This window comes from Drosophila nasuta, chromosome 3, assembly GCF_023558535.2.
Source record: "Drosophila nasuta strain 15112-1781.00 chromosome 3, ASM2355853v1, whole genome shotgun sequence".
NCBI lineage: Eukaryota > Metazoa > Arthropoda > Insecta > Diptera > Drosophilidae > Drosophila > Drosophila nasuta.
The window spans coordinates 42,527,370-42,555,194 of record NC_083457.1 but is presented as its reverse complement, the minus strand read 5'-3'; the positions used below and the strand labels follow the sequence as shown (position 1 = coordinate 42,555,194).

The window sequence follows — 27,825 nt, the reverse complement described above, 5'->3', positions numbered from 1 at the left end:
GGTACTGCAGCACATATAAGGTCGAAATCAAAGATCTGTTGTATTTTCTCTTCTTTTTTGTGTTGTTTTGTTTTTACAGTGTTGTTGTTGTTGTTGTTGTTGCTCTACTTGTTGTTGTCGAAACCTATTTGTAAGTTCGGTTAGTTCTCTAATGCGTTTTTCTTTTCTTCTTCTTTGTATTATTCCGATGAAGGGAGGAGGGGGAGGAGTCGAGGGGAACTTGACCAATATCCGAAAGAAAATAAATTGTGTTGCCAATTCGTTGGAAATAAAAACAAATTTGTTGTAAATTTTTTTGTTTGTTGTTTTGAAAATGTTTTTTCCTTTTTAATTTTTAATGATACGTTCTTATTTTTTTTTATGTTTTGTTTTGACCAATTTACTTTAGGTATATATATATATATGTATGTTTTTTTTTGTATATATATAGTATGTATATATAGATTTAATAATAATAATAATTTACAGTTTGCTCTCACTATTTAGTTGCTGCTTCTTACATATCTCTCTTTGCATTTGTTTAATGTTTTTGTTTTTCAATAAATTATACAATTTAATTTAGTTATGTTTAAATTTAATTTAGATTAATTTAATTTAATTGAATTAATTGTATACTTGCGTAACGTGTTTGTTTTTTTTTTTTTTTTTTATGTTTTTCCTTTTTTGGTTTTTGCGTTAATCTATATAGTTTAAATTGCTGCTACGGCCACGCCCACCGAATGCGGGACGCGATATGTATGTACAAATGTATTTTTTGCTTTCTTTCTTTCATCTACAACTACGACAGCTCTTCGCTCACTTCCATCTTAATCTTAACACTAAATAGGGTGAGTGTGTGTGTGTATGTGTGTGTGATAGGGGCGTGGTCTAGGCGTAACTTAGGATTTACAATTGAACTAATACGCGCGAGTTTTAGAAACTTGTTTTCCATTTTAATTTTAAGATTAACGAACCGAAATGCCAAACATAGTTATCGTAATCGTTTATCGTTATCGTAATTAGGTTTCTCTTTGCTGTGTTTTTAATTTAGTTAAAATTCAATTTTATACCTGTTTTGCATATAACTTTTTAAGCTAACCTCTCCTCCTCATCTCATCTTCCTTATGCGAAATGCAACAAAAAAGTTAACAAAAACCAAAAATTATTATAATAATAATATTACAACAAATACGTTTACAATTACAAATACAAATTCATCATCGTTTGCAATGTGTTTTTTTTTTTCTTCTTTTTCGAGCACAAAAAACAATCAAAGCCAAATGTAATTTCAACTAAATTTCTTCACTTTTCCAGCTCATTTAATTTTTTTTTAATTTGTTGGTTTGTTGTATATGCAATTTGTATTAATTTTTACTTTGCTTCTTCGGTTTGTTGTATATAATATATTATATATAGATTTAAATTTCTGTTTCTGTTTCTTTTTTTGCTTCATGTTTTTTTTTTCGTTTTGTTTTATGTTTTCATCTTGTTTTAAATAGTTTCTCAAAGTCTTATACGTTTCTTTATAGGGCAAAAAAGCATTATAAATTAATTGTAAAAATCAAAAAATTAGCATACAAAAATTCTTACTAGAAAGTTGAGCGAGCTACGCGGAAAAGCTTCAATCAATCGATAATTTATCGATTAATTTTAGCTCTCCACACTTTTCGGCTACATTCTTCTGCTAAACTACGCTAAACTCTGTGTTTCATTTATCTGTAGATTTCATTTTAGTTTTGTTTTAGGCATTTTAGACGTGCGCATAGAGCTAATGTACAATATATATATGTTGTATATAGAATATAGATGTAATCGATTTACATAGTTACACAATTTACAATTAGGTGACATGACAAACACACTCCCATTATATAGAATATATATGTATTTCTATATATATGTATTAGATCTATATATATTATATATGTATAGCTATTTTACAGTTTTACATACATCATTTGCTAGTTACGCTCTGCTTTGAATACAATTGAATTTAGTTTTAGTTTAGTTTATTTTTTGTTTTGTTTTTGTTGTAACTTAAGTCTAGCCCCGTTTGTTATGCAAAATGGCGCAAGCTGGCCGCCAGATGGCGCCACAGCATTAGCATCTTCTTCTCTATAGATGTATATATGTATGTTTTGTAATTCATTTAAATTGTGACTAACTACGCGCTAAAAAAAATTAGATAAACTATTTTATACTAGAACGCCTTGCAAACGGGGTCATCATAAATATATATGTATATATGTGTGTGTTGTTGTAATAATTTAATTAATTTAATTTAGTTTAAATTTAGATTTATATTTATATATGTGTGTGTGTGTATGTGTTGTATGTTATGCTTATTTATGTTTTATATGTTTTTTTTACAGCGACGCGACAAGAAACAAACACACAGACAACAGAAACGAATCGAATCGAAGAAAAACGAATAGACAAACGAATTAATTAGTTTATGTTGTTAATTAATTAGCACTAAACTCTTTGCATTTTGCTATAACTTTTACAATTCCCTTTCGACAACTGTTCTGTGCTCGTTTCTTCTCGCTCGCACCTTCAATGTGTGTTTTGCTTTGCACTAAATTTCAGCTAAATTAGAATTTAATTTGCATTTAAATCTAAGCGAGACACTGTGACACGTGTTCAGCTGTTCGCCTCACTTTATTTCTGCTGCTGTTGTTGTTGTTGTTGCTTTAGCGAGGGCGAACTTCGCCGCGCTGGAAGCAGGCGAATTGCAGTAGTTGATAGCATTCGCTTCAATACTCTACACATTCAAACTGGCGCCACCTGTTGTTGTTGACGCCGTTATTTTCCCTTTGCTCCTTTAGCTGCAATGTTCTTCTCACTGCTGTTGCTGTTGTTGTTGCGAACTTCGCCGCGGTGTCTGTGAACTGCTGTTGGCGGCAGGCGAATTGCAGTAATTACCGCCATTCGCTGGACTTCTGCCGCCATTTGCACAGGAGATGGATGAGATGCTGGCGCCACCTGTTGACAACGCTGTTCATTTCGACGCTGTCTTTTTGCCTCGCGTCGTTGTCGGCGATGTTCTCGCTTCGCTTTGTTGTTGTTGCTGTTGTTTGAGAGAGGGTGAACTTCGCCGCGCTGTCGGCGAACTGCTGTTGGAGGCAGGCGAAATGGAGTAGTTGCCAGCATTCGCTGGACTGCTGTAGACAGCCAAACTATTGCTGCTGCCGCCGGTTGAGCAGGAGAAGGATGAGATGCTGGCACCACCTGTTGTTGTTGCTGACGCTGCTGCATCGCCGTAGCATAATTTCGACATATTCTCAATGGCCTCGGCCCACTGTATGGCAAAGCCATCGGGATCGTCCAGATAATAGGTGCGATTCGGCTGTAAACAAGAGAGAGAAATAGAGAGAAGAAAATTAGCACAAAACTAAATTGAATTCGAGAAGAAAACAACAAACGAGAATTGACAAATGTGTTGAAAAGCCATTAAAACTAAGAAGCATGAAAACTACTTTCATCCGCAACGAATGTGAAATACGCTAACAAAGTTCTTTACTAAAACTATATTGTAAAAAACAGTTAAGTTGTAGTAATATTTACTAGTTTCTTCTTAATTGTAAAGTTAATTATCTTTCATAGTTTTCTAATTATGTTCAAGTTTTTAAAAACTATATTTAAAATGTTGTGCAGTAAAACTATTTCAGTACAATATTTTTACTAGCTTGTTATCTAAAATTGTTGCAACAAAAAAAAAAGTTTAGACACAACCTAAGTTGATTTTTCAAATAAACATTTCTCATGATAACTTTTTAACTAGCAGTCTGATCTGCCGGAACTGAAACTATATGCCAGCTATAGCAACAACACACAAGTGTAGCAAGTTTCATTGAGCTAGCTGCCAAAGTGGCGAAGTAGTTAGCGCATAAGTAGGCGGACAGACAGACAGACAGACAGACGACAAATTTAAATGCCTGCGATGCAAGGGTATTAAAAATGTTTGTTGCGCTGTGCTGTGCTTGTTGTTGTTGCTGTTCTGTTTTTATCTGCGTTGCGTGTGCAGTTTTCAATGCCGCACTTAATTGAGGAGTGTGCTTTCTGTTGTTGCTTTTGTGGTTGCTGCTGCTGGTCGTAAACACGTGCCGTCGCTATAAACTGGACCCAAATGAATAATTGTTGTGTGTGTTCGTGTTGTGTGTGCGGCTTTTTAACGGCCGCTGACGTCATCTCGAGACACACTCACGCGTTTGTTTCCGCAGCAGTTCAACAAACTGTTGCAACTGTTTTCGTTTTCCGGCAACAACAAATCAAACTTTTGCCTAATCCTTGAGCAATTCATTTGACTTACCGTATGCACAAAGAAGATCTTAAAGTTCTTGATCTCGGCACGCAACTCGGGACTCCATGGGATCTCGCCCTTCTTGATCATTTGCACGGGATCGATGTAGATGAGACGGGGTCCGGTGGTCAGCAACAACATGCGCTTGCGGGCAAACAAACCCTTGCGCTTGTTGACCAAACCCATCTTGAGGATCACCTCGCCATCGGCAAACACATGCCATTTGTCAGTCTTTTGTGCCTCCAAACGCTGCAGCTTCTGTGCATCGCTCAAGTCGAAGGAATCTACAAAGCGAAGGAAGGTTAAAAAGCTGTCACAATAGGAAGTCATTTTCGGGACTTACTCTTTGCTGTTGAGGGCTTCTGGGCAGGCGCCGCCACGCTGCTGCCAACTCCAAGTTCGGCGCTGAGCAGCCGTGTGATCTGACGCTCATCGAGTCCGGGTTCCAGATCTCCGCTGATGGGCAGACTATAGTTGTTGCCATGTCCGCTGCGCAACTCCTCGTCCTGGCTAACACCGGGCAGATAGGGATAGATGGGAGGTGGTGTCTGTTGGCGCAACGTTTGCCAATCGATGCCGGCGAAGAAGGGATGCGCACGAATGCTCTCGTAGTAGCCGAATTCATCCTGAGCTCCCAGACGCTCACGGGGATCGATTTTGAGTAGACGACGCACCAGATCCTCGGCATCCTGATCAAAGCCCTGGGGGAAGTCAACGGCACAACCGAGAATCTCCTTGAAGATGACATAATCGTTGCTGCCACGGAATGGCGGCAGACCCGAGATCATCTGGTAGATGATGCAGCCAAAGGCCCAAAGATCCGCCGCTGGGGTGATAGGACCATTCTGCAACACCTCGGGGGAGACGTACTGAGCGGTTCCCACAAAGCTGCCACGTCGCGCACGCCGCTGGAAGCGACGATTGCGTGGTGAACGCCCTGGATCCGCATCAGCGGCATCATCGTCATTGTCGTCATCATCATCGTTCTCCTCGACGCCGTAGTAGATGTTGCGTTCATCCTGCTCCTGATCCTCATCATCGATGTCATCGTACAACTCTTCGCTGTCCTCGTCATCATCATCCGAGCTCCTCGCCGAGCGACGACGTCGCTGTCCATTGTTCGCCTCATTGTTTCCGGTGCTCGCCAGCTGAGCCGCGGCCAAAGTTCGCTCTCGGGGTGTCATCACCTTGGCAGAGCCAAAGTCCGCAATGAGTGTGTGCATATCCTCATCCAAGAGAATATTCTCGGGCTTCAGATCGCGATGCACAACGTTGCGACGATGCATGTGCTCGCAGGCGAGCAAAAGTTCGGCGGCATAGTGGCGGGTGCAGGCGACATCGAAGCTGCCGACGCGGTTGATGTAGGGCAGGAGATCGCCGTTGCGGGCATGCGTCATCACAAAGTAGAGGGAGCGTGGATCCTGGAACGTGCACGACAGATTCACAAAGCCTTCCACGTTGGTCATCATGTGCATCACCTCTCGCTCTCGCTTGATGTACTCCTGCTTGTGCTCTCGCAGTATCAGACGCTTCTCGCACACTTTGACTGCAAGTAGAGAGAAAGGGACAAACAGTTAGTTAAAAGTTTCAGTATGTATGGGGGTGGGTTTGGTATAGTTTTTCTTTAAATATTTTAATTGATAAATTCTTTATTATACCAATCCTAATATTTCCAATTTTAAATTAGCATGTTTTCAAATTACTTTTAATTTCGTTAAAAATAACTAGTATTTTTATTGGAATTCTAATCTTTATAATCTCTAACACTACACTAACATATAGTGGAGTGTTTGTCGGTTATCGTGCATTGAAATTCAGCTTTCTCAATCTCATCGATGACTAACATTTTTATGTTCTGTTATAAAAACACAAACTCAACTGCCTTTGTATGCTTTGTTTACAATTAAGAAACGTCGCAAAATATATATTAATTTTTTATATTCCTTATAAGAATTTGTATATTCATTAATTTCTTTTGCTGTCATGCTAAGCTGCAAAGCTGCACGCTTTTTATTCTAATGTTTAAACTGCAAATAAATCAATTCATTCATTTAACTAAATTCTAATTTAAGATCAATTAAAGACAAAAGAAAGAAGAAAAAACAAATATCTAATATGAAGTTTAAAATAAACGCAATTTGCCAAATGATATACAAAATTCCCTACAATAGTAATTAACAATTAAACGCATTAACATAAATTCTACTAAGCTAAAATAACAACCAAAAATATGCATTCGAAATATGCGATGCTTAAATGCGCAGGCGACAAAGTTGTCAATGGCCAAGTGCTGCACTCAGGCGCACAACTTGCCAGCGACACTTTCGTGGGTCAATCGCACACTCAAGCACACACACATTGAAAGCTTTACTTGCGGCCACACATACAATATTCCTTGTGTGATTTATTGAAATGAATGCGAGCGCAAGCGAGATGGCAAGCGAACAATGGGAATGGGAACGAACGAACGACAAAAAAAAAAAGCAGAAAAAGGAATTTTGCTCAAATTGCTAAATTAACAGGCGACGAAGAGACACAGAGAAGGCAGAGACAGAGCCAACGAAAGCGAGCGCGCTTTGCCAACTTGTTTCCCCGCGTCCCCAACAACCCCGGGCGCTAAACAAGCGCTTTATTTTTTCGCAGCTTCGCTTCTTTGCTGCTCCCTAAGAAATTCTAAACTGGTTGTTGAACTGCACACACACACACACATACACACACTCTAGTCACACACTACATGAAACTGTTGGCATTGAAACATTTATTGTGAAAGATGTGAAACGCTTTTGAGCTTTGGCCCACGCCAAAAACACAGGCAAATGGCAGCCAAAAAAAGGGGTAGAGGTTAACGGTTTCTTTCCAGCAGTATGAATTATGACCGCTTATCAGCAGTTTCTTTCCTTCCCTTCATGTTTATAGTTTCGCGTTGCCAACCCAGTTTAAAATTCGCAAATTAGAAAAATCAAAAGCTGGAACGTGGGAAACAATTCTTTTTTGTTTTGTGTGTTGGACTTTTGGCAAGAAGATCGACCGACCGAACAGTGAGACGAAATGCGAGAAATGATAACAAACAAAAAACAGCGGAGAAAAAATAACTTAAAACGCAAATTTGTTGATTTGCGAAAAAAGTGAATAAACAAAGTTGAATATAATAAATTACACTCTCGGCTATATCTGCGAAATATTGTTGAGTGCGAATATGTATAGGCAATAGAAAAAAACAAATATGAATTTGTTTTTGCTTTCCTTTTGTATTATGCCATTTTTTTCGCCTTTTATCAAGATCGCAACAACTGAAACTTTTTTTTTTTGTCTAGAAAACAAATCAGGGGCGATAAGTTGTCGAGTGGCAGCTAAATAAACACACACTAACACACACTTGGAGTATAAAGAGGAAAAACAAAACAACAGCAATTAAAAGATTAACACACAAATAAAAAAAATAAAATAACGACAACGTACGACGATGAGCGCTTTTTTTATGCGTTTTAAATTTCCCATGCCAAAATAGACGGCGATACAGAGAAGAGAGCTCAACAAAAAAGTGCGTAAAAATAAAATTGACCTTGAAATTGTTGCTATTTTATTTGATTTGATTTCGTTACTCTTTTTTTTTTGCAATAGTTTTTTGTTGGTTTTTCATTTTGTTTTATTGGCATTGATTAAAAAGGTATTCGAATATGGCGTGCGCGTATTTCCCCCTCGCCAAGCCGATTCTTTCTCTATTTTTTTTTCTTGTTGATTTTAATTGAAAATGTTGTCGTCGCATTATTTATTTTAATTTTTTTTTTGGTTGAGCTGCGGTTAAAAAAAAACTGTGTTTTTTGGGTTTAACGCCCGAAGCGGCGACGTTGATAAGCCAACGAAAGCGCAGCCTTGAACTTGGCGGCAGTGGCGCATGCACACAGTACTATATAAAAAAAAAACACAGCCACAATAAAAAAACTCACATAAGTAAATAGCAACAAGAATAACAAAGTTGAGCAGCTGGGCAAGAGCAGCACCCAAAAACGACAAAAAAAAAAACACTTAAAAATAAAAACAAAACAACAAAGCAAGACATGAGCATAAATATTTGCCCAATGTGAGTTTCCAGTGTGTTTGCCCCACTGATCAGCAAGAGAGGAAGACAGAGAGAGAGAGAGCGCGACAATTCCAAAAATGTGCAGCGCATTGAGAGAGCGAACCATTGCAACTTGTTGTGTGTCGAATGGAATGCAGTACAACGAGTTTGACAGAGCGAGAGAGGGAGAGGAATAGTGTGCGACATAAATTGCAATTGTAACCAGTCGTTGTGGCTGTTGCTGCTAGCAAAGCAAAAGAGACAACTGAGTCAAACCGATTCTACAAATAAGACTGAAGACGCAACTGAGTCCGACTTCATTGTTGGGTACAGCAACAAAATAGAAAAAACCAAAAACAACTGTACGCAGCATCCGAATGCTGCTCGATTGCATTCCAATTGGAAGAGAGCGAGCAGCCAAAAAGTCATAGTTAGTTAATTGGGCGCAAGGCCGTTTGGGGTATGTGGTGGAATTGGAACACACTGCAAACAGGAAGTTAGTGCAAGCAAAAGGTGTTTGAACCGCACGAGAGAGAGAACACAAAGTGAGAGCGCACACTAGAGAGCGATCTCAACTACTTAAGGAGATTTCCCACATAACAATTGACAAAAGTGTAAAATGCAATGGAAAATTTCAGCGTCGCGTGGGCCGCCTTAGTATGTTTTTGGTTTTTTTTTGGGCGCTTGGCTGCAATAAAACTGATTGCCAACGTCCGATAAAAAGCAAAGAACGAAAGAGAGGCGAGACTCCAAAGCGACCCACGCGACTTTTTAATGCTGTGTTCTCGCTTAATTTATTGTCACGGCGAACTTTTTGGCAGCGACAGCAAATTGACATAAAACTGACAAAAAATTGTGATAAAAGTCGATTGCAAAGTACACACATACATACATACAAATACATGTACATACATATGTGAATGTGTCATTTCGCATTGTTCCGCACAGCATTTCAATTTCATTAATTAGCGACTGCCGCCCAAAATTGGCAAAGAACATTGGCGGCGTCTGTAGTGTCTTCCCCCCTCTACCCCCTTTGCCTTTGCCACGCTCTCTCTCCCATGCTCCTCGTCATGTGCCGCTCTCTTCTCATCATGACGTAACGTTTCGCTTGAAACTCATTTAAATATGTCCCACAAAACCAAACAGATTATGACAGGCAACAACAACAATAATAAGAAGCAGCAGCAGCAGGTAAAACAGAAGGAGCTTTTTTTGCGTGGAAGGAGAATTGGAATGGGGAAAAGTGGACTGAATGGTTAAAGAGCAAGGCGTGCGCTCTGCTTCTTCTTCTTCTTCTGAGTCATAACAATTTTGAGTGCGCCTCCTTTTTTATTGTTATTGTTGCTGCCTGCTGCCGTTTGGTTAGAGAAAAAGTTTATTGCCCTTTAGGGAGATCATCGAGGGGGGCGGGCGAGACGTGCATGGACATGTTGACGGCACGCAAAGGATTTTTCTGCTGTTTTTTTTTTTTGTGGAATTTGGTTGTTAAACAAACGACAACAAGTGAGCAAAAGACAAGCCCCGCTATGCCACTATCTCCCTCCCTCGCTCACACACAGTATGTGTTTGGCATAATAAAAAAAAGAGGAAGCACGAGCAAAAGTCTTTCGCGACTTCCTGGCGCGACTTAATTTGCTCATAAAAGCCAAGCAGTAAGAGGGGAAGGAGGAGAGTTACTAACTGGCCTTGCCACGTGCCACAGCAACATGCCCCCCACTCCACTCGTTCCACCCACCACAAATAAACAAACGACAGCAGCTGCAGCAAACATAAAAAAGTCAACAAAGTTCTGCACGCAGGTGCAAATGGAAGAAGAAGCAGCAGCTAAATAAAGGATCCGCTCTTAAGTTGAATGACCCAAATTCATCAATATTATGTTACAAGTAAACGTCAAGGCGACCGAGAGAGAGAAGCAAAGAAAGAGAGCAAGAGCGCAAAAGGTTAAATACCCTCTTCTTCTCTGCCAGCTGCGACGGCGCAGCTGCTGCTGCTTGTAATTAAAAATAACATAGGAATACAAAGCACAAAAGAAAAAGGAGCAAGAAACATACACACACACTTAAATACACACGCAGGTAGAGAAGACAAGCGTGCGAGCAAGAGGGGAGACTGTCTACTAAAACTTAACGAGTTCGAGAGTTCAGCGCCCAAAAAAAAAAAATTGCCAGTCTGGGAAACAATAAAGCAACAAAGTGGAATTTGAAACAGTTCAACGGCCGATCTGCAGTTTGTCCATTCGTGTGTGTGTGTTTGTGTGTGCCAATGCCAATGCGTTCCAAGGCAACAAGTTGCAGTTCAAAGTCTAAAGTCTGAGATCGCGCGTGGGAAGTGCATAAAATTCCAACACATTGAGAGCACATTTCACACTCTCCACTCTTCACGCTGCGTGTGAAATTTCAGGAAATGAGCTGCAGGCAGCTGCTGCTCCAGGATTAGCTGAGAGCACGTGTGTTGTGTGTGTGCGTTTTGTTGTATTCAGGTAGCAACAATTGTAGCGAGGAAAATTATTGTGAAACAGCTGCTAAGGCAATTTGCGTCGAAAATGATGAAATAGCCAAAAGCAGACAATGTGAAAATGCGTAACAAGAATTTGCGTAGCGCGTCAAACAGACGCCAACCAGCAACAACTACAGTGCGTAAGCACAACATACACATACACACGCAAATTACACATACGCATTATGTAGCGAACGCGAGAGAGACGCGCCCCTCTCTCACTCTCGACTGCTCACACCTCATGCATGTGACAAACGAAATGAAAACGAAATTTTGTATTTATTTTTTTTTTTTGCTGCGTTCATCATGAGTTGTTGTGGGAGGGAGGAAGACCGCGCAAGAGAGCAAGAACGAGCCAGAGTGGGCGGAACATGTTGGCAACATGTTGCCAGACGAGTCCATAAAAATGTTGCCGCCTCTGTGTGTGTGTTTTGTTTATAAGCAAATTAAGAGCAACAACAAAAATAAAAACAAAAATACGAGTGAAATTCGGTTTGCGCTCGTTTATCGTTTCTGTTTCTATTTTTCTTCTTTTTGCTGTCGGCTGTGTTTTAAAATAGCAACTGTTGTGGGCCACAACACAACACAACACATTGGAAAGAAAATGTGTGCCAATAAAACACAATACATAACAATCAAATCGTTATTGTGGGCAAAGCCCAAATGGGGGGTGGGGGCGGTGGGTGGTGTGAGTTGTTGTTGCTGCTGCTGTTGTTGTTACGTGGCTGCTTACAAAACATATGTTGACCTTCAAATCAGACTTCAATAAACACATACGCGTCTACGCACAAGTCTAGGTGTGTGTGTGAGAGTGTGTGTATAACAATAACAAAATGCAAAGTCAAAAGTGCAAACTTATTTTGTTTGACGTGCGAGACTGTGTAATGAAATGTTAATTTCATAACGGCGAGACTGAGAGGGCAACACACGGAAAGCTACTTGCAAGACTGCAAGTGTGAATAAACAACAACAACAGCAATGCGTGTGCATGTGTGTGTGTGTGTGCGTAAGCTCGCTGTTAATGGCGGCCTCTGTTGTTTGTGTTTACATGCACCTGATGCTGCTGTTGCTGTTAATGTTGTTGCTGCTGTTAATGTAGTTGCTGTTATTGTAATTTGCTGTTAAAGAGTTCTGCGTTTTCTGTTTTTGCTTTTGCTTTTACGCTTTATCAGCAGAAGCAAAGTCAAGTCAACGCTTACACTGCAGACACGCGCCATTTTTGCCATTTCTCTGTTGCTTTTGTCGTCGTATGCACTTTATAAATTTTGCTAGCGAGCGACACGTGCCAAAGTCTTGCTTTTGTTTTTGCGCTGCAAGTTTTATTGATTTACAGTTGGAAACGACAAAATCTTCAAGCAAATTGACTTAGCGCAAATAAACAACACAACAATTGTTCCACTTACTATTTGCCATGTGTGTGTGGATGTGGATGTTGTTGGCAATGTGGAGCGTGGAACGTGGAAGTAGTCGAGAAGTAGGCGTTCACTAGAATATGCCTATGACGCGCTTATCGCGACTGCTCAGCAGCAGCAGAAGCAGCAGCTGATCTTGAAGCGAGACGTCAAAAAGCATTTGCGGTCTTTTTGTTTCAATCGATAAACAAATAAACAACACTCACACACACCAATACAATAGTAAAATATAACTGTCGTCAATTGCGTGCGTTGCCTTATCACAGCGCAGCAGCAGCGACGCTGGCTGCGACGTCGACAGCTGCTGGTGTGCTGCTGTTGATGTGTGTTGATTAGCAAAAGACGTCAAAAGCAGCGCACACAATGTGTGTGTGTATTCCCCTCTCGCTCTCTCTTTCTCCCTCAAGCACCCTTTGTATTCATTTAGTTGCGAGATAAAAATGCCATTAGTAAAGGTTTCCAATACATACAACACACACACACACACACATACATACATACATATACATGTATGCATATGTGTATTTGAAAGCTACTTAATCAGTTGTCACCGTCATCACGTGATTGGCGAGTGACCAATGCAAGATAGTAATAGCTGCAGCATCTCTGCTCTGACAACTTTGTCGCCTGGCGCAGAGCGCTAAACTAGAAACAGCTGGTTTCGTTTTCAGTCTGATTTGTTGGCAGGCGACAACGACAACGACAACAGCAGGTGACAGCGATGCGTTGGCGTTTCGTCTGGCGCCAGCCAGAGAATGATAGAGAGAGTGCTTGCAGTGGGAGGGGGAGGAGATGGCATGGAATTGGAATTGGAATGTATGCCGTTAGACTTACTTGCATACTCGCGACGCGAGTGAATGTCGACAGCGAGGTAGACAATGCTGAAGCTGCCCTCGCCAATGTATTTGCCAAAGATAAAGTCTGTGGGCGACCTTCGTGGCGGCGGCGTTGTCTGTTGCGTCGCTGCTGGCGGCGACGTCGACGCTTGCTGTTGTTGTTGCTGTAGTTGTTGCTGCTGCTGTTGTTGTTGCTGCTGTTGTTGTTGTTCTTGTTGCTGCTGCTGTTGTTGTTGCTGTTGATGCTGTTGCAGTCGACGCTGATACGTTGACGCTGTGTTGTTGTCGCTGTACATTCTGACGCGCTGCGGCGTCAACGTCACTGACGGACTGTTGCTGGCCACCGCTGCTGCCAACGGCGATGTGTAGCCTGCGTAGGAAAGAGAGCGAAAGAGAGAGCGTGAATTAGATGCGTGTGCTTAGCAACAATGTTGACAAGAGCTGAGCTTACCGCCTATAAACATGCTGCGACCGCTGCTATAGCGATTGTTGCTGCTGCTGCTGTTGTTATTGTTATTATTGTTGTTCTCAGTGTTTGTTGCTGTTGCTGCTGCTGTCGCTGTTGTTGCTGCTGATGCTGCGCCGCAGCCGCATGTGTTGTGTTGCTGCTGTTGTTGTTGCTGCAGTCGCGTTGCCGATGTTGCCATTGCAGAGAAGATAGGAGAAAAGTCTTTCAGTTTCAGCGATTCGCTTAAGGACACTGCAGTTGCTGCTTTTTCTTTTGGCATTGCCGGCATTGTTGCCGTCGTTGTTGTTGTTGCTGTTGCTGCTGTTGTATTCAACTGTTGTTGTTGCTGTTGCTGCTGCTGCTCAGTGTTATTGACGCTGCTGCTGCTCGAGGCAGAGACGACAACGACGGCGGCGGCGGCTGCGATGCTAGCTCCGCTGCTTGGCGTTGCAACTTGTTGTGTATTAATCTGCAAAAAAACATCGAAAATAGAGATAAACAATTAGTGCTGCGAGAGAGCGTAAAAATAATCAATCAATGCGCGTAAAAATGAAAACGCAATAAATTAAAACAACGCGCAGTCGCGACCAGCAAAAGCAAAAGCTGAAAATAAAAACAAAGTCACAACAATGATAAAGGCACGCAAAGCTCAAACACACACACACACACACACCACACACAGACAAAGCGGAACTTGCAAAGCAGAACAGGTCCACAAAAGGCACAACAACAGCAACAACAACAACTGCAGACAGAGCGAGAGAGGTAGCTTTTTAGGCCTATGCTTTATGTGCTGTACTTCTTCTTATGCGCCATTGACGTCAAGTTCACGCACTTGCTGTCTCACTCTCACTACCTGCGCTATGCTGTTCTCGCTGCTTCCTCTTCTCTTCTTCTGCGTTCGTGTGTGTTGTTCTTGTTAGTTGTTGTGTTGTGTGTTTTTATTCCGGGTTCAAGGACTTGGAAGCATAAAAATATAATAAAGTTCATTGCCACCTGTTAACATTTCTATTAACTATGAGAGAATTTTGGAAACTATTTTGTTGTTATTATTGCGCCGCGTCTTTATTTTTTCGGTTGCTTACGAATTGATCGTAATATGGCGTGATCATTAAGCTAGTGGGCGGAGGGGAAGGGGGGCCGACAATGACAAGCGATTTATCGATCATTTCTAAATTTACTATTTTGTTTTGGCGTTGTTATTAAAGTACGTTTTAAAAAGTTATCGACCTGATACTATCGATAACTATCGCTTGTGCCATCTCTAGATGTGATTTCAGCCCAGACGCGTTGTCTGTGACGGGTTTTTCTTCATATCGCGCGACGACGCCTCGTAAAATACACAAAATACGAAAAATTATCAAATTATGCAAAACGCATTCGAAAAAAATGCCAACAAAGAGCAAAAAATTTAAATAAAAACAAGGTGAGCAAATGCGTCAATGAAAGTCTAAAAAAAAAAAATAACAGCAGCTAATTTAAGTCACCCAAAAAATGAAACCAGGCTCAAAAGCAAATTTTATACTCTACAAAAGTTGATGAATTTTTGTTGATAAATGCGATTTATTAGTTAAAAGTTTCGAATTCTTGTCGCAACAAATTGTGAGTCGATTTCTAATAGTTTTCCATTTATTTTATTTTGGAAAAAAACTCAAAAATATTTCAACAATGCAGGTGTTTTTTTTTCTTTCTTCCTCTCTCTTATTTTTCTCAACATTTTTTTTGTTGGGTTTGTCAATGAAAATTTTGTTGTGTTGCGATAGTTTTTTTTTTGTTAGTGCGTCACACATTGGAATGTTGTTGGTTTAGTTTTTCAACTCACAAAAAACTAATTTTTTTTTGGCTTTCTCGCCTCTTTTGATTTTTTCTGTTGTCTAAAGTTTTTAATGACGTCATGACGTGTTGCTGTCTCATTCTAACGCCTACGCTTAAGTAAATAGTCAAAGTTTTTTTTTCGAATTTTATTTATTTTGCTTTAGTATTTATTTATTATTTTTGAACTGTGCCGCCAACAACCTACTTTTGTTTTATTTCATAAATTGATTTTTTTACGTTTGTTTTTTTTTTTTCTTTTTTTTTTTGCTAATTAGCCATAAGAGAGCGTCCGATCTGCGTCACAGATCGAACGATATTTGGGATCCCGGCGCAAAAACAAAACAAAAAAACAAAAAAAAAGAAACTGGTCAAAAAAGCCATAAAAGATAAATAATAATAAACTTGGTAACGGGGCAACAACAAAGAGTAACAGGAAATGTCAGCGAAACGAGCTCTACAAACACAGTCAGCCAATAAAGCTATATGTATCGATATCTTATAATGGTATGTATAATATATATTTATTACAATTTACTCCCAGACAGAAGAAATAAAATTAAAATTGTGGAAAAATTTCAAACAAAAAACTGGAACGCGCCCCCAATCGTTAAGAGTGGGCGTTGTATGCTTCAGATACAAATATCTATATATACTATAAATACTAGATATCTATATACTTCTATATCTATTCAAAGGCGATCTGATCCATTGTCGGCGACGCCGTCTGTGGCGTCTAGACAAAAATGACATTTAAATGAATCTATTTTATTGTCGCTTCGTCGCCATTTCACTCACACTCCCTCCTCCTTTCCCCCCTCTACCTACTCCACACCTCTCTCTCTCTCTCTCTCTTGTTGGCTAGTCATCAATTTAGTTTTATAAATAAAAATTTTTCGTCTAGCGCGCGAATTGCAACCAATTGAAAGCGAAGAAGAAGGTGCAAACTGCAAGCAGTCGAAATTATATAGATAGACAGATATATATACTATATTTATCATCAGAGGATGCTGCAATAGAGAATGGGGGAGGAGGAGAAAGTGGTGCCCCACACACACACACACATCAGTCGAGAGTCGAGAAAGAAATGCGCTAAATATATATAAACAAATGCTGTTTATTTAAACATAAACATGAAGCAACATTAAATAACAGCAATAAAAAATAATACAACACACCCAAAAAGAAAACAAAAATTAAACAAAAATATTTTCGATATTTGATTTTTATGTTGCATTTAGCGTCGTGGAACGTGGCGCTGGGCACGTAAGCCAACCAAAAAAAATATTAATTGAAAATATGGCTAAGCAGTTGAGATTTGAAGAACAAGTAGAAGAAAGTTCATAAAGTTGAAATTTATTAGGGATAAGTTAAAGACTTCCCGAAAAAAAGAAAAATTCAAGATAATATACTAAAATTTTCGTATATTTGAAAAGTATTGGTATATTTTAAAAGTAAAAGAATTGTTGAAGTAGAAGAGAAGTCTCAAAAGAGTTACTAAAAAGTTTATGACTTGGCGGACAAAAGAATTGAAGAGGATATATTAAAATCTTAATATATTTTAGATCTATTAGTATATTATAGATGTAGTATTTGCTGAGGTAGAAGAGAAGTATTGAGGAAGCTGATAAAAAGTTGAAGACTCGACGGAAAAAAGAATTCAAGAGAAATTACTAAAATTTTAGTATATTTGAAAAGTATTGGTATATTTTACTACTACTATTATTACTACATACTACAATTTTTAATATTTTACGAGTTGTGGTATAACTGCTAAAGTTTTAAACTCGACAGAAAAAAAATTGAAGAGAATATACTAAAATTATAGTATATTATCGAAGTATTAGTATACTTTAAAAGTCAAAGTATTTGCTAAAGTTAAAGAGAAGTATCGAAAAAACAGCTTACAAGACTCGACGGAAAAAAGAATTCAAGAAAATATACTAAAATTTTTAGTATATTATCGTTGTATTAGTATAGTATGAGGAACTTTTGAAGTCTAAACAGTAATATGAAACTTGAACTGCAGCATAGCTTAAAGTGTATAATAATAAACTATGCTATTTCAGTGTTAAATATAAATTGCGAATAATTGAAAAGCTAAATTTATAACACAATCATTGTTATTGTGAAATGCTGCGAAAAAATGTTTAATGTTTGTAACAGTTCGTTTAGATTGTTAATTTTTTTCTTCGTTCTTCTTTTTTTTGCATTGAAACCATCATTTCGATTGCTTTGTTGTGGGCGTGGAAATTAAATACAACCGAAAAAAAAATGGCAAGCATGAAAAAAAACGAGGCAAGAAAATATATAAACAGCCAGCAGCGAAAAATTCGCGGAAATTTTGCTAAGCGTTTTTTTTTTTCTTCTCTTTTTTGATTATTTGGATTTTTGGTGTTGTTGTTGTAGTTGTTGGCTGCTTCGGCTATTTATAGCCTGTCTATTTAATATTAAAAAAGTACTGCCAATGTTATTGTTGCTGCTGTAGGCGATTCGAGCTGGCAATAATAATACGAGTATCTTTTTTTCTGTTGTTTTTTTGGGCGCTTTGCGACATGTTTTGCATAATTTTTGTTTCTTTTAGAGATCAAGTGGGGTAGGTTTCTCTATAGATAAAGATCGACGGTTGCCAGGTGCGTGTGTGCGTGTTGTTGTTGGGGTAAAACCCGATCAAGTTTCTAGACATTTACGATTCTACGTTACGATACCTGCTGCATTGGGAATTCGAAATTGCCCCCAAACAATTCAATTGGTAATCAAAGAACTCTATCGAGATAACGCACAAATCGTATAAGAATAATAATAATGACTTTATTACGTGAAATTTTGTGTTTTGCCAACAAAAACAATGAAATACTCCGGGGACAGCAAAAACAAAGCCTACTACAACAGCAACAGCAGCAGTTGAAACTGCGCTTATGAATGAAAAACACAGACAGAAAGAAACGCAAGCAAACACAAACACTCAACAACAACAGCAACACATGCAAAATGCATAACTGCAAATTCCAATTGGAACAACACACGCCGCTCTCCCAAATAACTTCAGCCAAGCAATCTCTACTCTCCCGCTCACACTTACGTCGCTGATGTTGGGGGAGCGCAGCATGCGTTCGCTTGCTCGCTCACTCGTTCGCTCTGTTTGTGTATTTTATGCTGTAATTGCGTTTCACGATACAAATTCCAATGGGCTGGCTGGCTACGCACCACGCATACATACAAACGTATACATATATGTATGTATGTATATGTATAGGGCAGTGGAAGAAGAAGATGCGCGCGCGTATTTCTCTATGTATTGAATTTTAATTTATTTATTTGTCGCACTTGGATTTTGTTTTTGATTTTTTTTCTTTTTGCTTGTACTTGATATTTTCAATAAATTGATAATAGATTTTTCTATATGTACTTATAATAAAGACAACGCACGTTTCATTTCTATATAATATAATTTTTTTTTGTGTTTGCTTTTTTGCAAAATTTTCCACGACAAATAACGAACGGAACAGGAACACGACCAACGAACGAACGAACGAACAACAACAAAAAACACGACGATGACGACTTTTGTTGTTTTTATTATGGTTGTTGTTTGTGTGTATTTAGGAACTTCTTTTTTTTTGGTTTTTGTTTTTGAATTTTGAACTAACGGAACACACACGAAAACGAAAACACAACAATTTATGCAACGAGAACTTGAGAACTTTGCTGTTGCTTGTATTTTGTATTTTATGTAATTTGTTTGGCCTTTTGTGGAGTATTATTTAATCGCACTGAGAGCAGGAGAGCAGACACACACACATGCTACTCTCTATGTGTGTATATATATTTGTGTTTCTGTGTGTGTGTGTGTGTGCGAGCGAAAAGCGTGCACAATCGAAACGAAACGTCCGGTTTCAAAGCGCCACAAAAACTAATCAGAAGTGAAAAACATAAAATGATGTGAGCCTCCAACTGAGGCTACCACAAAGCAGCCGAGAGAGAGCAACAGCAGCAGCACCAGAGCAGAGAGAGAGCGAATGCGCGAGAGGGCAACAGCAATACCAACAACAAACGAAGCAGCATAAGAGCCGAAGCCCGACGACTACGACGACGTCGCTGTTGTGGTTCGTAATGGGGCCAAAGCAGCGCAGCCGCCGCTCAATGAGATTTGCTGTCGTTGTCGTCGTTGTTGTTGTTGTTGTGTGGATGGCGCCTTCAATTTTTTACAAGGCGAACAAGTTGTGCGCCAGGTCGTGAGCAAGCGAACGAATGAGAGAGCGAGAGAGATCAGATTATACCAGCTTGGGACAGAGAGAAAGAGCGCGAGGAGCTGCGTAATTGTTGTACATTTAATGCTTTATAATTGTAGTCGTCGTACTACACATGTGTGTTTGTGTGTGTGTGTGTTTATTGTCTAGTAGTTTTTCCAAAGAAATACACAAAGTCCACAATGACATCCACAAAATGAATCCACAAAGAGATGGACAGCAGATGACAGAGAGAAAGAGCGAGCAAGCGAGAGAGTGCGCGCATATTGTTGTCGTTGCTCTTTTGTGTGTTTGGTTTTTTTCGTATTTCGATTTCAAGAGGCAGCCGCATTCCTAACTGTAAACAAGCAAGAAGAAGCAATGCATGCTCTACCGCCGTCTGGAAAAACTCGTTTTTCCCGCTGGAAAAGTTCGAAAGAAACAACAAAAAGGAAAAGAATTTCAAGAATTTGTAGCCCACAAGAGAGCGCGTAAAAGATGTAAAAATAAACAACAAAAATCGGGTGGAAAAACACGAACACAGACACACACACACACACAAGGACAAGGAAGTGGCGAACAAAACAAAATGCGAGTGTGTGTGTGTGTGTATGATACGAAAACGAAGGCAAAAGACAAGACACAAACAAGAGACAATAATAACAGCAGCAACAGCAACAGAGAAAATGCCCGTAGTAAACAAAACAAATGGCGGGGCGCGGCTGCGACGTAGACGCAGACGACGACGACGACGGCAACTGCGACGCCAACGTCAATGTAAATAAATATTATAAAATATGCAGCTGTGTGTGTGTGTGTGTGTGAGCAACAGAGACATGCACAAGTGAAAGGCGAAAAAAAGGAAACAAAGTGGGAGTGGGACACGCGAGACGAGGGACGCTGAGAAGCTGGAGAAACAGCATGAGGGGAGGAGAGAGGAGGATGTTGGGGAACAACAAGCGTCGGCTGATTACAGTGAAAATGAAATAAATAAATAAATTGATTTATTATTTAGTTGTTATTGCATCTTGTTGCCTTATTGCTTATTTTAATTGTCAATAAAAAATGAAATAACAAAAAATAAATAAATATAAAAAACAGCTGCTCTCAACGAACACAATTTCATTTCAAATTTATTATTGTTGTTACTTTGTTTACCAACAAAATTTTTAATTGTTTTTTCCCTCCCATTTTTGTTCAAATTTCATTTAGAAGAGATTATTTTAAGAATTTACAAACACGCAAAAAAAACTGACTATTTAATTGCAATGTTTTTTTATGTTGTGTCTAAAGTTAATTTTTTATTTTAAATTTATTTACGTCGCATTTTTAATGCGACTTTGAACTGTTTTTTTTTTTATTTTAAGTGCTGTCTGAGTGTCAAAAATTTATTTTGTCATTTGTTTGAAACCAATTTAAAATGTTTTTGAAAAAGTTTTTATTTTTGTTTCAAAAAATATTTAAAATGTTCAAGTTAATTTAAGAATGGCATTAAAAATTATTTGAAATGTATCAGTAAAGTGAAGAATAACAATAAAAATGTTATTTATTTGTAAAAAAAAAATATTTAAAAGTGAAATAAAAATAATAAATTAATTTTCTAAAATTTTCAAAAAAATTTTTGAAATGCAATGTGTTTTGGAACATTTTTTTTTTTATGAAAATTCGGTATTAAAATTTGATTATTGTATCTCAAGAAGAATTTCACAATAAAGTTTTTATATTGCAAAAATTAAATTTCTGCTCATAATTATGACTTGTAAATTTTGCAAATATTTTTAATATTTACCTTTATGTACTTGAATTTTCGCCCAACAATTTTGTTGAATTTGTTGCACCAACTTTTGCATTTCATGAGTAGGCCGTTTGGGGGTGTGGCAGGTGGTGTGTAGGAACTCCTCCAAGATCCCAAAACACAGACACACACACAAAACACACAACACAAAAACTGAAGAAGTTTTCAGCGAAATGAATATTATTAATTGGTTTTATAAACACCGTTTAGTCACTTGATTTTTGCTCAGTTTTTAACTTTGTTTTGAATTTTTAGGCATTTACAGTTTTTGTTATTATTATTAGTTTTGCCATTTCTTTATACAGGTTTTACACACATAAAAACACTAGACGTAAACACACGACGAAAAATGTTTTCTTCTTGATGTTCTTTTCTTTTCTTTATTTTTTTGTTGCTCTTGTGGCTTCCTTTTTAGAGTTTGGCGCGCGCGAATTTCCAAAATAAAACGAGGAAAAAAAAACAGAAACAAACGAACGACCAGGCGAAAAATTGTTGTATAGAAGGGCGGCCGTCAGTTTAGTTTGTGAGTTTTTCTTTTGTGTTTTGTTCGCGATGCGCGCTTCCAACCAAACGCTACAGAGTTTCAAATTGAACTAACTGAGCTGGATCAAGAGGCTAGCCTAAGTAAACCAACAACGAACACCAACTGAAACGCTGGGCAATGGAACGCGCCAAGCAGAGCGGCAAGCGACCGACCGAACCGACCAACGCAGCAATTGCACTGTGTGTGTTCCGTTTCCATGTGAACCAATGGCAAACTGTGTGGACTGTGGGCCATTCTCGCTTGCAGCACGAGACTGCAAGAAGCTACAGAGCAGCAGGCAACAGCTCTTGGCATGAAACAGTCTTCTCATGTATTTAATTTAGCTTAAATACTGATTTAAATTCGTATTGTAAATAAATACAAAATTATGGAAACAATATTTATATATTATTTAATATTTAATTTTCATAAAAGTACCATTTTTGCTTAGGGAATATTTAATTTACTTAAAAATGTATTCAAACAAATTTATTCAATTCTTTCTTTCGTGAAAGTTCTTAGAATTGTATTTTTATTTTGAAATTACCATTGTGAAATTGCATTATTTATGGACAGATGACGCACTTGTTTTTCTGCATTTTTATCTTGAATTGTGTTTTTTTTTTGGTTTTTGCTATTTGTGATCTGCGGAGATTTTTTTGCATTTTGTAAACAAATTCGTCAGCAGAAATAAGGGAAAAAAGAAACTGTGACTCAGAAGATTTGCCTCTCGAGCTTTCGATTGTCTGTAGCGCATATTTGGATTTTGTTCATTTATGCAGTGCGTGCCCATGGCTGTGTGTGTGTGTGCGTGTGTGTTTCCCCCCAATTAAATACCATAGTGGAATTTAAACTATTCGCGCTGCGATCGAAGTTGCGTTGTGATCCACACACACACAAAGCAATCGCGAGCGAGCATTCCACTCTTTGCATTTGTTCCACATGATACACACGTTCCACACACGCTCCACAGTTCATTGCGAGCGCTCGCGCCTCCGCGACACACTCTCTTACACTGTGCTATGCTGTTTCGTTTGCCATTGCGTTCCCTGTTGTTGGTTTCCATTTCACAAAGGTCTGCACAAAGCGCGCGCATTTTTCGTTCATGTCTGTGCCGTCTGCGTGTGTGTGTGTGTGTGTGTGTGAAAATTCACTTGTCTATCTGCTGCTCTCGTTTACGTTTTTACTACAAAACGAACGGAAGTCGAACATGCTGTCGAGCGAGAGGGCACGCGAGCGTATGCGTGCGAGCGAGACGCAGCGAAAACAAAACATTAAATTTAAGGGGAAACAACGTTTGAGGGCCAGACAAGGCACGGCGCACTGCAGTTGGCGGCGGCAGAGCGCGCGCAGTCGACGTCGGCGTTGACGTCGCAGTTGTTTCGTCACAACAGCATTTTCTGCCACTTTTGTTGTTCTCTACTCTCTGTTGTTGTTGCAACTACGAGTTATGCGGCGCATAATTTGAATGCAAATTTCTGGCAGCATTTTTTGTTGATATATTTTGTTGCTGTTGTTGTTGCTATTGTTGTTGTAGCAATCACGCATCTGAAAGCGTCGCACTCATGCACACAAAAACCCGATAATCTGGTCTTAAATATGCGATGATAAGATAAAGTCTAAACACAAAAAATTGAAAGAAGAATTTCATCAGTAGTGAGTGCTACTAAAAATAGCATGTAGTCCGAGTTGGCCCGATTTGATTTTTCGATTATTCAGATTATGACTGATGAGGTGACAATATATGCTATATAGTCACTCGATTCGAAGTTGTGAGTTATGAATGAGTTATAGCGATTGTCGCGACATATTTCTTGCCATAATGAAACAATTATACGAAAAACATGAAGAGTTATGACGACGCGATAAATTCTCGACACTTTTAATTGATCTAAATATATAGCCATATAATAATAGACTATCTGTGGTGTTGTTCTATCTACTTCGACTATTTTTGGCCGGAAATTTGTCATGTGATGAGCGCAGAGCTTCTTGATTTACGATCAACTTCCAGTAACTTTATCTTTGAGTTGTTCTATAAATAAATTGGTACGATACTCATTGGGGGTAAAGTGTCTAATGTTATGTTTTTAAGGTACGACTGAAGTCAGCAACATTTGATTAAAATTTGATTGGAATCTGAAGTCACAAACTCGAGTTATAAATAGTTATCAAGATCTGTTCAACCTTTCTTTTTTTGGTTAAAGTTTCCTTATCAAAAACTTGACTTATAAATAGTTTAGTTTAGACCAATGCAATGCTAAAGAAAATATATTGCATTGAACAACATTTGATTAAAATTTGATTGGAATCTGGAGTCAGAAACTCGAGTTATAAATAGTTATCAAGACTTATAGATAGTCCAATGAAATGTTTAACCTTTCTTCTATGAGTAAAAGTTTCCTCATCAAAAACTTGACTTATAAATAGTTTAGTTTTGCGTCTTATCTCAATTTTTAGATAGACCAATGCAATGCTAAAAAAGAGATATTGCATTAAAAAGAGTTTGATTAAAATGTGAAGTCAGAAACTCTAGTTATAAATAGTCTATATCGGGTTTTTAATTCATATTAAAACTTTTAGATAGTCCAATAAAATGTTCTCATCTTTTTCTTTTGGTTTTCTTGACTTATAAATAGTTTAGTTTATGTTGAGTTTTGCGTCATATCTCGACCAATGTAACACTAAAGAAAAGATATTGCATTGAACAGAGTTTGATTAAAATGTGAAGTCGTGTCTTTAATTCCTATCAAAACTTTTAGTCCAATGAAATGTTTAACCTTTCTTCTATGAGTAAAAGTTTCTTTATCAGGAACTTGACTTAAAAATAGTTTAGTTTTGCGTCATATCTCAATTTTTAGATAGACCAATGCAATGCTAAAAAAGAGATATTGCATTAAAAAGAGTTTGATTAAAATTTGATTAAAATCTGAAGTCAGAAACTGGAGTTATAAATAGTCTATATCGGGATTTTACTTCATATCAAAACTTTTAGATAGTCCAATGAAATGTTCTCATCTTTTTCTTTTGGTAAAAGTTCCTTATCAAGAACTTGACTTATAAATAGTTTAGTTTATGTTGAGTTTTGCGTCATATCTCAATTTCTAGATAGACCAATGCAGTGTTATAGAAAAGATACTGCAGTCAGCTTTATTTGCCAAAAATTTGATAGCATTTTCGTGTGAGGAAGTCGAGTTATGAATAGTCTATTTTGTTCATACTATCTTGATACCGTTTTATAGCAATTGTTGTGGGTATTTCAAATGACAAACGATGAGGTGTTGTATTTTCGACAACTTTCAATTGTTATAGAACCGAATAAAAACTACAAAGAAAAATTTGCGGCAAAATTGATGCCTAAATTTTATGGTTCGAAACAATCAAATCAATTTGCAACTTTATTTAAATTTAGTTGAAATTTATTTATTTCGTTTGTTTTTTATGGGTTTTTGATTTTATTTTATTTGGTTTCTCACTAATTTTTAAGTTCGAGTTTTCTCAATAAATGTAGTAAAAAAAATATATTTTATTTTTGGTTGACTTTATTTTGTTGTTGTTTATCGATTTTTGCTGTTAGCATTTTTTGGCTAATTCATTTGTTAATGAGCAAACAAAAAAAAAAAAAAAGTTGTAGTTTTTGTTGTTGTTGGTGGTTTGGCACAAAATATTTTGGAAATTAGCATTTTTAATGGGCAACAAGACGAGACACAATGTCGCCTGGGCCAAAAGCTGAAAATTTAATAGAAATACAAATAAAAATAAATACGACTCGCTTTTGAGATTTGCATAAAAATCGGGCGAAACCAAAGTCAAGAGACTTCTTCTTCGAGCCACTTGTTTGGGGACCCCGAAAACAAAAATAATATTGTTATGATTGTTGTTGTTGTTGTTGTTGTAATCGTTGCTTAGCATAAAACAACAATTTCTCAAAAATCGAAGACTTTTTGGCTCACGCATTCTCCGAATCATTAGCGCGAATTTCAAAGTTGATAAATGAACGTCGCATATTTGAACAGCGTTTTGGGTTTGTTTTAGACATCCGTAACACCTTCTTCTCTCTCTCTCTCTCTGGTCTATAGAGATCTCATCTCTCGCATATATCGCTGATCACTTTGTTCACCTGTTCCGTTTAATTGGCCGCCTCGGGGCTTCCCCTCACCTCTCTCTCTCTCTCTCTCTCTCTGTTTCATGCTAACCGGTTACGAATATATTTTAGTATTCGTATTTGTATTCGCATTCGATTTTTATGACTAAATTGAAGCAACACTCATTTAGTTGTCACTAAGTTAGCCCATTAATAAAGAGCCCAGAGCGCAGGAAAAAAACTATAGCTCAACCCTGGCGTGGTCTCCACTCTCCACACTCCAGTCTACACACTCCAGTCTCCACTCTCCACTCTTTAGTCTCTACAAATGAGCAAAGTAATCCCAAGGCAAACTCACAAAAAAATAAACGTTAAAACGTTTGTTAATTATGATTGCCAGTTTTACAATTTGGCCAGTGAAAGCGACAAAATGTTCATTTTGTTTAATGATCAGTTATCAGCGCGGCCCCTGAATATTCATTTCAGCCTTAGGGGCCAACGCATTCCTTTGCATTCCTCTCTATGCGGAAGATCATTCTTTCAACACAGTTGACGGGGTCACAGTTCATTCACAGAGTGTTGAGTGTAGTTGACTTTTTACAAACTTAATACTAACTGAAGTTTTATGAGTGTGATCGCTATGAAATTCGTAGAACTTTTTGTTAATGGAGTAAACTTTGATATAAATATGTTCCTAATCGTAACTGAAGTTTAATAAAAGAGATTGCAATGAAATTTGCAGAACTTCTAGTTAATTATGGAATATTTGATATAATAGAATAATAATGATAGAAACCTACCTTTCTAATCTTAACTGCAGTTTTATGAAAGAGATCACTATGAAATTTGTAGAACTTATTGGTTATGAAGTATTCTTCGATATAGATAAGTTGCTAATCATAACTAAAGTTTAATGAAAGAGATCGGTATAAAATTTGTAGAACTTATAGTTAATAAAGTAATCTTTGATATAGATAAGTTTTAACCCATTAAAAGTACGGAAAAGTGGGAGCAGAATGTAATATAATTATAGAAAGAATTTTAGTTTTTTGTAGTTATCGTTGATAAAGATAAGTTTTAACATTTTAGCGCTACTGAAAAGTGTGGATTATATGAAGAATGTATTAAGAATTAATAAAAAAATTATTCTATTGTTATATGGTAGAGTTATTTTGGATGTGTATAAGTTTTAGTATTCGAGCAGTACTGAATTTCTTCTATCATTACATGTTATATTTGATATTTGTAGATAAATTTCAGTATTTTGATAATACTGAAAAGATCACAATATATAAGAAGAAGATGAAAAAATAACGATATTTTATTATAGAGTTATTTATGGTATTAAAACATTTAAGCACTTTAGTACTACTGAAAACTACGATTAAAATAAAAAATGTTAAATTACTAAAAACAAAATTTAGTCTAATAAAAATTTGTTCGATTTTGATAAATTTGACCAATTTTAGCACTACAAACAGTGGAGTTAACATTGTATGAATGTTATATATATTATTCTAAGCAAAATCTATCTTCATTAAGTATCCTTGTATTATTTCTAGAAGAGAACAGTAAAATTTTGGGATAATTTGTTTTTCACAACATTTTCCAAATTTAAGTTACTAGAATATGTTCTTGGGGAATTTTTCAGTGGAGCAAAATCTTTTTAAAGTTAAGATGCATTTATGTATATAAATTTATGAAGAAATCAACCTTCTTTAGTAATTGTAATTTAAAGCAAGTCCACAGACAGAAAAAGTAAATGTCTGCTTTTATGGTAAAGAAAAATGTTAAGATCGTCTTTTCTCATACTTTTAACGAAATAAATTTTGGTATTTTCCTTTT

At 37.6% G+C, this 27,825-nt stretch overlaps 1 protein-coding gene across 3 annotated transcripts; it reads right to left on the bottom strand.

Annotated features, from left to right (window-relative positions):
* Positions 1-627: 627 nt before the first annotated feature.
* On the bottom strand, positions 628-21,970 carry LOC132794096 (3-phosphoinositide-dependent protein kinase 1). Of its 3 annotated transcripts, none has more exons than XM_060804345.1 (6): positions 21,368-21,970; positions 13,541-14,006; positions 13,088-13,459; positions 4,626-5,828; positions 4,292-4,566; positions 628-3,328 (listed from the first exon to the last, which is right to left on the bottom strand). In XM_060804345.1, exons 1-6 carry the CDS (start codon positions 21,431-21,433, stop codon positions 2,981-2,983), a joined length of 2,730 nt encoding a protein of 909 aa, XP_060660328.1. In that variant the 5' UTR covers positions 21,434-21,970; the 3' UTR covers positions 628-2,980. The 3 variants fall into 3 exon arrangements, with proteins under 3 accessions (XP_060660328.1, XP_060660329.1, XP_060660330.1); XM_060804346.1 differs by lacking the exon at positions 21,368-21,970 and adding an exon at positions 18,432-19,257; XM_060804347.1 differs by lacking the exon at positions 21,368-21,970 and adding an exon at positions 18,058-18,188.
* Positions 21,971-27,825: the final 5,855 nt, after the last annotated feature.

Coding starts and splice junctions, on each gene's coding strand:
- LOC132794096 (XM_060804345.1), bottom strand. CDS start 21,433: ATGAAATGCAAAAGTTGGTGCAACAAATTCAACAAAATTGTTGGGCGA. Junction 13,460..13,540: donor TCGCAGCATGTTTATAGGCG/GTAAGCTCAGCT, acceptor TTTCCTACGCAG/GCTACACATCGCCGTTGGCA. Junction 5,829..13,087: donor CTCGCGTCGCGAGTATGCAA/GTAAGTCTAACG, acceptor CTCTACTTGCAG/TCAAAGTGTGCGAGAAGCGT.